Source organism: Pararge aegeria, chromosome 3 (genome assembly GCF_905163445.1).
Source record: "Pararge aegeria chromosome 3, ilParAegt1.1, whole genome shotgun sequence".
NCBI lineage: Eukaryota > Metazoa > Arthropoda > Insecta > Lepidoptera > Nymphalidae > Pararge > Pararge aegeria.
In genome coordinates, this window is record NC_053182.1 from 21,224,478 (window position 1) to 21,240,762 (window position 16,285).

General features: G+C 36.4%; 1 protein-coding gene across 1 annotated transcript; it reads right to left on the reverse strand.

Moving 5' to 3' along the window:
* Window positions 1–4,634: 4,634 nt before the first annotated feature.
* LOC120637079 (carbonyl reductase [NADPH] 1-like) lies at window positions 4,635–5,531 on the reverse strand. Its single transcript, XM_039908698.1, has one exon. The coding sequence runs from the start codon at window positions 5,513–5,515 to the stop codon at window positions 4,652–4,654; it is 864 nt and encodes a 287-aa protein (XP_039764632.1). The 5' UTR covers window positions 5,516–5,531; the 3' UTR covers window positions 4,635–4,651.
* Between the last annotated feature and the right edge of the window lie 10,754 nt (window positions 5,532–16,285).

The window sequence follows — 16,285 nt, forward strand, 5'->3', positions numbered from 1 at the left end:
CAAGCCTATTCCACTTCACTACACGGTGAATATAATACTGTTTACAGCAGTGCAGCTTTACGTCAGTGCTAATTTAGTTGTTTTAACAGCTATTCATTGTCAATGGTTTTCTGCTACAGATTAAAAATTAAATTGCTCAGTATCAGCATTGCTTGAAATAGCGTTGCATTTTTGTATAAATTGAAAGTCACGTAACTGGCCAAGTCAGTCCGTTAAATGGTGCAAGCAACGTCACATGCGTAAACGCTAGTTTACTCGCGCAATATCTATTCAATGAATTGATAAAAAGCCAGTCTATTTTAAGCCATTCAGTATTGTGTTTATATTGAATTTGGCTCACCTTATAATTTTTATATAAATATAAATCTTGAAATACCACGTTGCTGCTTGTGGTTACATGCTGCTCTTTTGATGTCGTCTGTCTACTTAATGGTCTTTAAATCAGAGCCTAATAAGAGAACTAAGATCCATTCGGTGAGCGATGGATGTTAAAGGTACCTCGAAGATGAATTAGAGGTACCGACATCGCTCAGTAAGTTGCCAAGCTGAAGTAGCAATTGGCGGTGCATTAAGAATGATAAGAATGATTAATGGACGTTGGGTGTTGCGTGGAGCGACTCCGCATTATCACTGCGTTGTTAAGTAACATACCTAGGTGTTTGTGTAGTTTATATCCTCCGTTTTCATTATCAAATATATCTGTAATCCGGTGATAAGTTGCTTAGCAAAGTTCTTATTTTTAATAATTTTATGGATATCATATCTACTCATAACCGGGCCACTACAGGGCATGGGTCTTCTCACACAGTGAGAGGGGTTCAAGTCGTAGTCCACCACGCTGGCCCAGTGCAGATTGGTGGACTTCACACACTTTTGAAAACATTATTCCCGAAAGTGAAGTCGTAGTTCTACCCACTGGGCTATAACAGCATGGCTACGTATTAATCTATAGATTAAGGATAGGTTCAATATAGAAAATGGGAATAAGTGAACCATTAGGTATTCATGAGCTGGAGTTAGGGAGGGAAATAATTGACTTGCTACAATATTACTGAACAACTCATTAACACAAAGAAATCAAAGGAAATATTTCTGTCGGCAAGCGGGAGGCAATGTTCGTCAAGTGTGATCGATGCTTTGTTAAGGCGGAGCGGCGTTTGGAAACAAACGAGGGGGGACGCTTATGAGGAGATCAATCAGAGAGCGAAGATAATAAATTCTGTTCCAAAATTGGCTTCCGTATAACAATACTGGCTTGCTGCTTACTAGCTGGTGCGCTTGTTGCAGTGCAGCTACGTTAGGCTGCGTTACGTTTTTTTTTATTATTAAAATTTTAAGGCCACGTAAGCACATTTCGTAACATGAGACAGAATAATGATAAATATGATAGAGAGAGCTAAAACATAGATAATATGATGTATAACAGAAATCGCGCTGACGTAAGCGCGATTTCTGTTATACATCATATTATCTATGTTTTAGCATGCAGAGGTAACGTTATAATAATTTAGATTAGAGTATATTTAGGAAGTTTAACTGGTTTCAATGTGTACGGTTTTGTACGCCTTTTTTTTTCCAGGACTGTCACCTCATCTGGTGATAAGCGCTGATGCAATCTAAGATGTCTTTTTTATGTTTTTTACAATACAGTCGGTTTTATATTTTTTCATTCAATTGTTTATAATTTGTATTTGATTTATAATTTTACTAACTGGTGGTTTCCATATTTTTTTAGCACGGGTGCTCAATTATGCGCAAAAGCATCTTTAAGCTTTTAAAGGTTTCGTTTAAAATTTTTAAGTTACCAAAGTTAACCTATGAAGATGAAAGGAATCGGTTTTCTACAAACTGTCAGAACAAAAGGCCGATTGTTCCAAACATTGGCTGTCTAAACAGAGTTCTTTGACGCTAATATGAGGGGATCAATAACGAGTGGAGACGTTGTTTCCACTAATTGGCTTTTATAATATTTTGGAATATTGTAACTTTAATGAAAAAGACAGTGGAAATTCTGTTGAAAAACTTAATTGACAGGTAAAAAATGTATGGTATCCTGCCCTATGAGAAACTACTATAAGAGGTGTTGTATCTATATCTAATATTATAAATGTGCAAGTGTATTTAATTGTTTGTTGTTTCTTTACGAACTTAGCAACCAATCAACTTGTAATAGTTAAGTGGAACATTCAACTATGAAGAATCTAATGACACTCCTTTATGAAAATGCTCAAGATTTTTATCCGTTACCGTGACCTTACGGGTCTAGCTAGCATAAATAAGAGATTTTCACTTTGTTGATACAGATCGATTCATAAAACAAATCGTATATCCATTGACAAAACGAATAGATTTATGTTTTCAGCAATCGGGCAGAACCGCCGCGGAATTGATGTGGGTCCAGCGAGATGTCTCCTTCGGGACCCATTAAGAGAACTACTAAGTGTCATTCGGTTGAAAAAGGTAACTGCGCTAAGTATCACGTTGAACTCAAGTTAATTTCTCCGACGAAAGAGTATTTTTTGTCTGAAACTACTTTTCTAGAACCGAAAGACTTTCTTAATAAAACCGACATTAATTTGGTTCTCATCGTCATCATCCACCTTAAGAATATCCCACTGCTAGTGCCAGGCCCCAAGGATTACAGTCGTACCTTAGCTTAAGAACAGAAAAGTGGCGCCTATTCCACCAACAAAAACATTCACAAAGACTGTTTGCTCCAGACGGCCGGATCGTCGCAAAAAAATGCCGAAATCAAAACTCTTTTAGTTTGAAGGAGACCTATCGTTGTGGTTAATGAAGGATAGCAAAAATAGAAAGGAGAAGTCAAGGTCTCCGTTGCTATAGGAGAGAGAGATATGAAGCATAAACCGGACATGAAACAAATGCTGATTATTTTTGATTCCATGCCAAGTTTATTCTTGACCTAATGGTAAGCTAACCTGGAAGGACAGTTTATTAATTACAACATCATCAACTCATCACCGACCGGGGGACCACTACAGGGTTTGGTCTCCTCACAGGACCCGAAGGGTTAAAATTGTAGCTACCAACACGCTGGTCAAGCTCTTACGCATGCGAATATAATATCTTAGAATCTCACAAATAAAAACATTACAAATTAGTTTAGTTTTTCATAGAGTTTTTTTTTTACTAATTTATAAGTAAGTGTAAAATACAATAAGGTACTTAAGAACTTTTACAAATCTACGTTTTTAATGACCTTCAGGATTGTCTCTTTTGTAATTATTCGTAAATAACTGTACCCGTATGAAATCTCATCTCATTGATTCGGAACAATTAGCTAAGATGTTGTACTGGTGAATAAAATATTCTCATATGCAGAGATAACGCCAAGCAAAGTACAATGTAAAGCATCAGGATGATACACTGGAATAAATAAAATCTTGATGAAAAATATCAGCGTCCCCAACGAAACGTGCTACTCCTGGCGCTATGCCAGCCAGCGAACTTATAAGCCTTTTAACTTTTTACCGACTCTACTATAAATGGGGTAATGTTTTGGGACAAATAATAAAACCATTGTTGAAGCGGTGATAGCCCAGTGGGTAGGCGCTCGACTTCACCTTCGTGGGGAAATGAAAAGTAGAAGCAGCATTAAATTATATTTGCAAAAACGGTAATGAAACGTTCGGAGTGGGCAAGTTTTATATCAAGTGAGCGACTGTGAAATTCGAGGAGATAAATAAAGTCCTCAAAAAAGCGTTGTCTCGTTGTCTATGCTTCGGGTATTAATAATATTTATAAAAATTTTCATCCCGTTTCCCGGAAGAAACTAATTGTTTATCGGGATAAAAAGTATCCTACATGTTGACCCGGAATGCCAGCTACCACTACACCAAATTTTATTTAAATCGGTTCAAAAGTTTTCACGTTATGGTCGAACAGACAGACAGACAAAAATTATATAAAAATCTGTTTTGGACTCAGTATCGATTATAAAGCATCCCCCGATAAAAATTTTCAAAATATATCAAATGTACAGAAATATTCCAGTTACAGTTTTATTATAAGTATAGATATGCATTGCAGGCTCTAACAGCTATCATCAGCTTTCAAAGTGAAGTATATCCCTGGTGGGATTTGCCCTACGTAGAATTTTATATTTAACTATCTTACTTTGGATTCTTATTGATAACCTTATTATAATTATTATTTTCCAATATTATATAGACAACAGCGATAGCCTACTAGAATTAATCATTGATAATATATTGTATCAACAAAACTAAGAATGTAATCTCTATGCTAATAATAATGTTAAAGAGTACGTTCGTTTGTTTGAACGCAATGAATTCTGGAACCACTAGTCGGATTTGCTTTTTTTGCATTTCATACGTCGATTTGTGAAAAAGATTCAAGTCTATGTAAAATCAACGCTATGAAAAATAGAAAACGAGCAACGCAATAAAAACCAGAATGAACGCCAACTGAAACCGGAAAACCAAGCGATAATAAGCGAAAAAGTTTGCATGGGAATAAATTACTTATCAGAAATGACGTGGGTACAATGTCGAGGACATCCATTAGTTAAAGATAACGTGATACAACGATAGGTAGTATATATTATATAAATTGTGAGGTCCAGATTAAATGTAAACAAAAAACTAATACCGTACGGTACATTCATATTTTATTTATTCAAAGTGCTTACTTTAAAATAATAATCGGCCTTGTAATCATACCAATCTAACACTCTCTTATCAAACCACACGTAAGCACCTTTTAATGATTGTGGAGCGTCAAGAGCGAGATAGATTGGCGTCTCAGCTGCTTCATCTATACTGTAGAAGCCAGATCCGTGAGTCATGTCAGTGCGTACCAGTCCGGGATGCATCGAGTTGATGGAGATATTCTTCGACAGCAGCTCACGTTGATGAACCATAGTTACAGCACTAAGAGCTACCTTAGCAACTCTGTATGATGCGGCAGCAGCTCCATCAGCGATATCCTCGCGATTAAATGTACCATTCTTTATAGACGCCAGGTACCAATCGACGAATTCATTAACGTCAGCTTCTGATATATCCTTTTTGGATAACCTCTGTATCCAATACTCATTTCTGATATTCGAAAGATGACCACAATCACTCGAAATATTGATAATCCGACCGTTGTTTCTAACTAATGGATAAATTAACTCTTTCAAAGTGAAAATGCTTTTGTAGTTTATACTGATAACTCTGGTAGCGTCTTCATACGTACAAGAAGTTAAGGCTGCATCCGCAACGGCTGCATTATTAATAAGAATATCGATTCTTCCGTACTTTTCTTTGATGTGATCTCTGAATTTCACTACGCTGCTTCTGTCAGCTACGTCCAGTTGATGATATTCTGGATGAAGTCCTATTTTGTTTAATTTATCAACAGCTTCCTTTCCTCTGGTCTCATCTCGCGATGTTAAATACACTACTCCATCGAATCTCTGACATAAGCCCTTGACTATGGCATATCCAATGCCCTTATTTGAACCAGTTACGACAGCAATTTTTGTCATGACTGCTCTAGTGAAATTCCAGTTGCGTACTGATAAATATTATAAAACATTGATAGATAATTGTATGAGTTTAAAAGTTTATCGTTTATCAGAGGAAACAAACATAAGATACGAAATGATTAACACTGTTTACTTTTCATTATGAGGAATAATTATCGACAAACATTATGAGGCTTAATCAATTTGTCTGTTTTTAATTAATTGATCTATTGACGTCAATAAGATTTTTTTTAAATTTTGATTCCATTATTATTATTATTTTTATTACATCATCATCATCATCCACAGCTTTTGAATATCCCACTTCTGGACTAAGGTCTGCTTTCACATTTTAAAATATGGTTTTAACGCACTTTTTAAGAGGCACTGTGCTTTTATGCGGATTGACCGTGTAATAAAATTTTGGGATCTGGTTATTAGGATTGCCAGCTTACTGTCCTTTCCAAGGCATGAAGGTGGATAACTAACTCCGAGGTGATACAGAATTTTTAAAAGAAAAATAATACTAAATATAATGCAATGCATAATACAACGCTAAAAGAAAATTATGGTCGTATTCTCTTTCCCACCCGGCTTCAAGGTCGCACACATCTTGTTCTACTTGCGAAGTCATAACTAGGTATCACTCTTACAATACCTTTTCCGGTCACCATGACTGACTTTTCATGGTATTAACTTAGCATGATATATTTCCAAAACACCATTATCTTAGGAACATAAGAGGAAAACAAGCGCCCACTTATATGGGTTAGCATTAATGTAGCCGGTGAATAGTTCTGAATTATTCATCGGCTAGCATACGATCGGGTATTACCAGCCTACTGCTATGGAAATTTCTTCCGCCGTTTCTGCTATTCAGGCAATTACACAGATGGGGCTGGAATTAAATCAAAATATACGTGGGTACTTTGTGCTAACTAATATAATACTAGTATACTATCCTCCTTATTCTATAAACATAAAGGTGAAAGTTAGTACGGAAGGGTGGATGTTTGTTACATTTCCACGCAAAAACTACTCAACGTATTTAACTGTAATTTATAATGGTGATTGTTTATACTTTGTCTACGCACACAGGCTACTTTTTACACCTAAAAATCCAAGGTTATTGCACGATATGTGTAAAACTGAATTTCAAGTCGATGAGCTATAACTATAGCTCTACTTGTCTATAATGTCTGCATCGAAATTAAATTTGATCGAAAAAAACTTGCTGCTCCCTGCAATGAACAAAGCTCTGAACAAAGCTGTACGCATAATTGCAATAAATAAAAGTTACGTGTGTTATTCTATGCGGGTTTTCTTAGTGACATCGCTAGGCAAGAGGGCTTCTAGAGCGAGTTTATCAGCACAGGTCTGCGCTTTGTGCAGTTTGGCAATTTGAAGTGTTCGGTCGTCATAAGCCCGGAGTTTAGATGGCGGGGTGAGGTTGGCTATTTGGCAGGATGACTATAGTGGCGCGAACAAAGCGCAGGCGGACAACATGACTCGGTAGGTCCGGGTATCATCATCATCTTCATCATAGACTGTTAACACGTATATCTCTGCTGTAATATTTATCTACCATTGATATATATAAACTGATATAAAATAAAAAATTATATCCACTTTTGAAACAATTGAGCGATCTCAGTATATAATAGAATATTTATAATTTATATACTACCTGAACTAGCTCGTTGGTTTAATCGGTAGCCTAGCCTATACTAGTCATAAAATTCTTAGGTACTAAAAGTCAAAGTCAAAAATATATTTATTCAAGTAGGCCCAAAGGTGGCACTTTTGATGCGTACATAAGAATTACACGGTAGTGAGATGATGGCGATAACCACATTCGTAAACTAAAAACGCGTCGGCGAGCGTTTGGAACTCCAAACGCGTCCTGGTCTAAGAAGAAGCCCACAACAAACTTAGCCGGGTGGTTTTTTTGTGTCACAATGTCATTTTAAATTATTAGAAGAGCAACCTGGTTAGAGCAATAATTCACACCCAAGCTTTTTTTATCGATTACGTAGTCCTTTATACTACAAAAGGACTTTTCTATAAGCTTGCGTTTAATACAAACTTTGAACTTTTTAAGAGACATCTCCGTACTCAGTTTTCCTATAAAAAAACTGGATTTGGCCGGCCCGATTTTATAAGGAAACTTTAGTCTCTGGAGCCGGCCGTAACATGAGGTAATAATATAAACCAGCCAACCCACATTGGAACGTGTGGTAGGTCTAAGCTCTACAAAAGAGGAGGTTTGTGAACTACATAAGATTTAACCGGCCAAGTTTCTTAGGGGCTTCTTCATCGGTCAGGGCGCGTTCGGAACACTCGTAGCTTTCGTTTGTAGTCATCACCATCATCTCACTACCATAAAGGTGCCTTTGACTTAATTTTCGAAGAATAGGCTGAGGTTAATGATGAAACAATAACCTAATAGACATTGTGTCACACATTAAAACTGTACCCCATTTAGCAAATAAAGATTATTTGATTTTATTTGATATATAGCCGTATAGCAGGCTCTTGGAATCGATTCTTTTCTTAATATAGATACCTATTTTATATTAGTATTGTGAAGAGATGATAGCTCAGGTTTGACTTCCACTTTACTTTAATCATTAGAACTCGGGCTGAGTTCGAATCCCAGCACGCACGATGTGCGTTTCATACAATCAAAAAATCGCGAGGAAACCTGCGTGCCTGAGAGTTCTCCATAATGTTTTTAAAGAGTGTGGAGGCCATAAATCAATACTGAGCCCGCATGGCGTACTTTGGCCTTCTTTTTTTTACAAGCACCGGATATACTTTTATATGTATGTACTAGTTTTACGCAAAATTGTAACTAGCACATCTGCTAATTGAAATGTGGACGCGAGTTTAATTAGTAAATTTACTTTTCAGTATCGCGATGTACACGGGGAGGGTGGGGTTTGCAAAGAGGGGGAGGCGGTCCTAATGGACTCGTGTGGAATGAATAATTCACAGGTATTGAGTTGAAGCGGTAAAACTTTTGCTTACATTTGAATTAAAACTTCCCCGCGGAGTCGAACCAAGCGATAAGTTTAAATTATTCAGTTATGAATGGAACATCTTCGTGTTAACTATTTATGATTTCGGCTTTTGTAAGTTTAAAATATGTGATAAGTTTGGAGACGTTGTCGGCTTTGGGGGAAGAATTGAGTTATAAGTTCGGATACACAATAGCGTAGCGTTTTGTTGTGTTGCTTAAGGAGGCCGATCGAAGCTTTACATTTAATTAAAAAGACTAGCTGTGCCCTGCCGTTTTGCTTGTTATTTGAAATACCAATAAATATAGTCAACGAAAAATAGAAAATTGAATTTACTTGGATACATAAAAATACAACAAAATTAAAAATAAAGTTGACTGTCACGATATTATATTAGGAGAAAAATAAACTTTTAGTGCAGATTGATTGAAATGTCTTTCAATAAGTTTTAAGTTTATATTAACGTAAGCTTATAGAAAAGTCCTATTATAATATAAAGGATAACGTTTATGATAAACACCTTGGGTATGAATTGCTCTAACTTCATTGCTAAATATTAACTCGACTGTGTGATGGTGATAACAAAAAAATCCTGAAGTTTCTTCCAATCTAAGATACACCTCACGTTGTCAAAAAACTTTATATTTCAAGCGCATTTTTTCATCAACTCATGTTGTTGTAAGTAAGGTTAATACGGGTCTCATGGAAGGACATTTTATGGGGAATAAAAGTACTTGCTATTTCATTTTTCCATTCAATAAATAATCGATTTGTATTATTTAATTTCTTATAAACATGGCTGCGTGTTTAAATCACTGCTAAATACCTTGATAAATTTTAAATACAAAAAAACCCAATCATTAATTAGGTTCAAAAATTATTTGTGCTCTTATTAATAAAAACTATTCAGCGATACCTTCTACGAATGAATTATCTTCTGCCTCACCATTATTTTTTTTCTCATTATTCAGACGTGGAAACCGTTATGTTGAGTGCAAGATTTCACGAAGCGAAGACTTGCGCCTTAGTAAGTTCAAGTCAATTTTCAGTAAAATGCACTGACGTTTCATATTAGGTCAGCGGTGAAATGTCTATATAAAATATCTAGACAACCTCAATAGATGAACGCTTTCCTAATAATTTTTCTTTATGAAAAAAAGAGATGAAAGCTTCTCGCTAGATATCTACAATTGACAGCATAAAAGCGGAAGTCATGTGTCAAGAATTTCGATTTCTAAACCCTCTGTTAAACTTGAAGATTTTGTTTTGCTTGGTCTATTAAAATCTTAGGGTTGGTGTGTAGATAAATAACACTTTACTCGAGTAGAATAATCATCATCATAATCATATCAACCCATTATCGGCCCACTGCAGGGCACGATTCTCCCACAAATGAGAAGGGTTTAGGCCGTAGTCCACCACGCTGGCCCCATGCGTGGACTCCACACACCATTGTAGAGAACTCTCGGGCATGCACGATGTTATCCCATAACGTTAAAGCAAGTGCTATAATTGCAAAGTCAAAGTCAAAGTCAAAAATATCTTTATTCAAGTAGGCCCATAGTTGGCACTTTTGATGCGGACATAAGAATTACACGGTAGTGAGATGATGGCGATAACCACATTCGTAAACTTAAAACTAAAGCTACGATGGTTCCAAGCGCGTCCTGGTCTAAGAAGAAGCCCAATGTCATTTTAAATTATTAGAAGTGCAACCTGGTTAAAGCAAAAATTTACACCCAAGCTTTATTATCGATAACGTAGTCCTTTATACTATAATAGGACTTTTCTATAAGCTTACGTTTTACAAACTTTGAACTTTTCAAGAGACATCTCCAAGATGTCAATTGGTAGTTTGTTGTAGAATTGTATGCAATTTCCTTTAAACGAATTATGAATTTTATGTAACCTAGTATGTAGTTGCACTGTAAGTTTATTCTTAAAATAAGTACATTTAACGCACATAGCTTAGAAAAGATAGTGGTGCGTGCTGAGTTTCAAAAACGGCCCCTCCGAAATGGCTGCCGAATTCCTAACCACTAGGCTATCACCGCTTCGACCTTCGTTAAATATATTAAGCCAATTATTTTTGTTAGCTTGTCATTCTATGGTTCAATAAAACTTGCGTTATCTGAAATGATAGGTGCCATTGTCTTGTATTTTACGGGCTCAGGCGATTTAATTAAAGTGTAGTACGCTGCGAGCGCATTGGCCCCGCGCCAGCTCCTCCGCCGGTAGGCCGGCGCAGACTAGTGGCGTCGACCTGGAAACTGTTGCGATTCAAAAAGAACTTTGCTGTCGCAATGCTAACAAAGCACACTCAATGCTTGCATTAACACTATCTTTTCTCTTTTCGTAGTAGTAGAGAAGCTTTTTGTGACAGGGCTCATTCGGGGAAATACTAACATCATGCTTATTACCTAATGCCGCCAAGCAGCATTGGCGCGTATCGGTCTGAAGGGCGTGGTTTCTGTTGCTTTTACAGAGGTTTAACGTGTACTCCTGTAGGAAGTTTTGCTCTCTATCTAGACTAAGGTTTTCTACTAACCTTAGGTAGGCCATGTGCATGATCCTTCAATTATCGCTACAAAAGAGTTATTTGCCGCATTTGCTACAGGTTGTTTCTTAAACACCGCATTTTAATCATTTCCTAAATGGGACTCCATGAATAATTATTGTTTATAGAAATTTATTGTAGAGATTGGCTATTTATATCGCCATTGGAAAAGAAAAGACGCAAACTGCGTACCACCCGAGATGAGGCATGCCGCATGTGGACCGTGGCCAAAAACTACATGTTATGTAGTTTTTGTTAACTAACTACGCTTACGAAAGAAATAGGAGAACGGAATACATCCCAGCCTTTACTAGTCAATACGTAGGTATCGACATCTAGGCGATTGTCGAAGACGATCTAGTTTTTAGTAACCTTGTAAGTAGTGGTTTATAAAATAAACTTGGCACCCCAACGTCCATCGCTCTCCCGAGCTACGTGCCCCGCCCATTTCCACTTTAGCTCCGCAACTCGTTGATAAAGATACTGTACACCGAAGTAATTTGGTGTCGGTGCAAGGCTTGTTACCAGGAGCTCATAAATCATGGCGAGGTCTCCCCACGAGCTTAACATTTGACTGGCTCCGTTGGCGACGCGCCAGCCGGCCGCTGTGTCGACGTTGATACTTAAATTAAAACACCTCCGTCTTCGTGAGACCACGAATAACTAACATTTTGATAACCTTTCTATGGTGCAGTGGTGAACTTTGTCACCTTAAGCGGGCCCATATATCATTTGCCCGAACCAATCCCCGTATCCCTATCACTCTATCTTTCGTCGAATCGTATCGAGTTACGTATTTAATTGTAGACAGACCAGTTTTTTATAGCAATAATAATTGATGGCCCAAGCTAACTCTGGAATTTAGACACGGACACGGGGTACAGCAATGCTATAGTCAATAGTCAATAGTCCGCTCTACATCAAGCTCAGCCTTGTTAAAACATGAACACGTATCATCACCCGATTCTTCGATACGAATAAGGTGATCGGAACAGGCAAATAATAAAGACATAGCGAGGCTCTACAAGGAGATACTTGCTCTTGTGGCAAATATCAAATATACATATATTATGACCATTCTCAGCTTTAGGGCAGGTCAATAGCATTAATAATGATATATTATAGTTAGTTCCACAATTTTGGTAACAGAACCCTAAATACACTATATAGTGCTACAATAATATGGGGAAGAGATATATTTTAATCTCGGTGATACGTGTAGGCACATGTAGTATATGTAAAACAATTTTAGCCGGGTCGCCTTTTGGTTGTGTAATATTCCACATTAATGCTCCCCAAGTTCACACACGCCACAAGCGACTAAGCTTATTAACTGACACATGCGCCCGAACAAACCCACAGAAGGCCTTGTGTATTAGTTTAAACGGTTCAGCTAAATTAATATCAATCTTGACAAAATGTATGTAGGTATGGCTGTACTACACTTTGTAGTCCGCATTAGGTTAGGTTTAGGTTTAAATATATTTATTGCCATAAAAGACTTAGGTCACTCACATGAGAACTCAATAACATTTAATGTAAATACTTCATACACTACGCCATTAGACTAAATTAAACAATACTATAATAAAGTATTTCCCTGTTCTTTGTTAAATGAATTCATCTAATTTAAATTAATTGGTGTTGGTTATTATGTGTTATGTGCGAAAGGCCTACCCATAAAAATTTTTATACCATCGATTTACGATTGCCAGCATCTAAAAATAACCAATAATTAAAATTCTACATGCAGTAGAAGTTTACTTACCTTTTACTACATATACCTCGATTCGACAAAATTAACATAAAATCAGAGATGGAAATATTTACACTGCATGAGACAATAAGTATGTGACAATATCAGCCAAAAATAGGCATATAAAGAGCACGTACATAATAATTCTTCTTTTATTATTAATAATTTGGATGATAGACGTAAAAAGAAAATAAGAAAATAAATAAATCTTAAGGATAAACTGAAGTCATGTTTCCATTCTTTGTCATATTATGAGTACAAAGACGGTTTTGCGCGCCTTACTTAAACTGAGTGGTTTTTGTAGTGCTGAAAACAAATCTATTATTACCAATAAATGGTGAAAAAAACGGTTGTCATTAGTGTACCTGGGGTAAGTAGTTAATAACGTCACCCGTGCTGTAACGAGATATTTTTGTAGATACCCCACAGCGAGCTTCGCTTTAAGATGCACTTTAAAAAAATTATGAAAATAAAGAGCCTGTAGAAGAGCGTAGGGAAATTGACACAAATTAAAAAGGTCAAAGAAACGGTAAAGCGGGCGATCTTGATTCAAAAAGCACTTTTAAAAGTAGGTCGTCGAGTAAACCACATAATTAACTGGCATTCGACGTAATCCGGAGCAATTCTATTATGTCACGGAGAATTTCATCTATTGTGTTTGCTCTACGCTGTCTCTGCAACGTGAAGAATTAAAATTTTTGAGAGAGAATTTAATGAATTGAGGGAGAGCCCTCAATTAGACACAGGCTATATCTCAGGATCGTTTATAATATCAAAAGAAAGCATTTTATTATCTCCTGGTATGAATTAACCTTGCGGGATTTCCCAGATTCAATCCCGCGATACAAACTTTATATATTGGCACAGTATTACACTACTTAAATGGTCGTAATGTATTCGGGGTTCTTGCCAGGGTACTTTAGTGGTGAGCTTGTACGCGTGTGTTTCACGTCATGTAATGGAAAAAAGACCAAACGACGGGATTTTAACTACAAGTATTTAGCCATAATTAGAAATACGCATGAGTATGAAATATTTTTTTTATCAAAACGAAATTTTGTTTTAAGTTTACTTTTGAATTCTTCGTTAGGCTGCTGCGTTGGAGTAGTGGTTAAAATGTTGAAATACCGATAACAGGCCATGGGTATGATCCCCGGATCCAGTCAAAAATGATTAGGTTTCGGAGTTTTTTGCATGTTATAAAAATTTGATTATATCATAATCAATTCAACTAATTGAGGTCCACTGTTGCACATAGGTCTTTTGTAGGGACTCGTTGGGGAGCGACCTACGCTGTGTTTACCGGTGCGGGGTCGCCGTTCCAGCACCTTGGGACAACAACGTACATCGGTTCTCCGAGCAATGTGACCCGCCCATTGCCACTTCAGCTGCGCGACTCGTCCAGCTAAGTCAGTAACTTTGGTTCTTTTTCGGATCTCATCATCTCTCTGCCTCCTGATTCTCATCTTTCGTTCCTGATTTGATCACGTGGAGATTCTCAGAGGATAGCTCTCACTATCGCTCGCGGAGCGGCTCTGAGCCTTCTTATGAGATCCATAGTCAGCAACCACGTTTTGGAGCCATACATCAACACTGGCAACACGCACTGTGGTTTAGGCACTGAGACACAAGATGTCACCATGTTGATGTTTCCCGAACGTTGTCCAATCGATTCGATACCGATACGTTGGATTCGGTATTCACCTCTTTCTGTAAATTTTACCTACCTAACTGGATTGCGTGTTCTGGGTACGCCCGATGAATGAATACAAATGGTTATTGTTCCCAACTAATAAAAGCCTATTTCAATGCAAAGTTTCCATTCATTCAACGTGACTATGAAATTCTAGATCTAACAATAATTGGTGGAGAGTAAATTGGTTTATCAGATGGTAATGGATATTCCGCCCGTTGTTAAGTGTGCGAAGTAAATATTGTTGTCTGGTTATATTGGTTTTGGCAAATAATCAGGATCAAAGTTATTATATCTTCTCCGGAGTCCATTAATTTTGACGTAAACTTATACTTCTGTAGGCAGGCACAAGTATAATTATAAAGCTGAAGAGTTTATATGTTTGCATTTACATTACCTATCTTGAATATTTCCGATCGGCGCAGTGGGCAACGACCCTGCTTTCCGAGACCAAGGCCGTGGGTTAGTTTAACACATCAGGAAAATGTTTGTATGATGAACATGAATGGTTTCGAAGGTTTATATGGATTGTATAAGTATTTATGTATATTATTCATTCATAAAATATTTACCAGTCAACTTAGTACCCATAACATAAGCTACGCTTACTTTGGGGCTAGATGTGTGTTTTGTCGTAGTAGGTATATTTATATAATATATATTGATTTATTTTCTAAGTTTCAAATTAATCGCGGTTAAACCCACAGTGCAAGCCTAATATTATATTATCATGATATTATATTAATGGTTATAACAAAAAGATATCCGGCTGATATTTAAAAAAAAACAGGCTTATTTGTTGTAAAAGAACAATTCAAATTTATCTAAAATTATCTCATAAGATTATCATTTTTTTTTTTTTTTTTTTTTTATTTATATATATGTATCAAAACATGGTTGACTATGACCCACAAATATTTGAATATATTTAGGTAAAAGTCATAATTTGGCCCTGGTGTGGGTGAGTATCTGACTCCTAACTAGTTAAAACTGTGTTTAGGATATCACATATTCTACCGCGGACTAGTGGCGTGTACAGGATTCATGTTTTTAATACTGTAATGTAATGTAAAGTACTTATAAAGTGCACTGCTAAAACAAATCACTTATTTCTTAGAACTAAATATCAAAACATGATTAAATAATAGGTCTATAAACTTAACAAACTAGTATTAAAACTAGAAACTTTACTGCATATTATTACTACTTGACATATTTTAATAAAAACTCACTCATACAATACGCAAATACCGAACATCATTGCCTACTGAAATTTGTGTGCCTACCCACCGCTTGCGCCGCAAACGGTCGCTGCGTCGTGCGACATACTTCGCGCAATGAATGCAGGCGTACAATAATTACACCGAACTAGGCAATTAATGCAGGATGCGCCATTGACCTGGACGAACTTTCGTTACGATTTATTAATAGATTTTATTCATTATTTCGACTTATAATAATTGTAATTACATATTATATAAGGTACTTTAGTTTTATATAATTTATTATAAGTTATAGATTATTATGTAAGATACAAACTTTGGTTTTAGATTTAGATTTAGATTATTTCAGATAGTTAGAAATTATTAGAAAAGCAACTGGACGTTATATGTACGTAAATATGGTATGCATATGTTTCTTTATTTCTTTTTTACTGATTTAATTTTGTATGTGTAGTTTACTTTCATTTATTAGCGCAGCTGTAATTCTGTGATTATTAGACTGGATTTTTTTTTTTTTTTTTGTAGTTTTTTTTTTTTTTTTT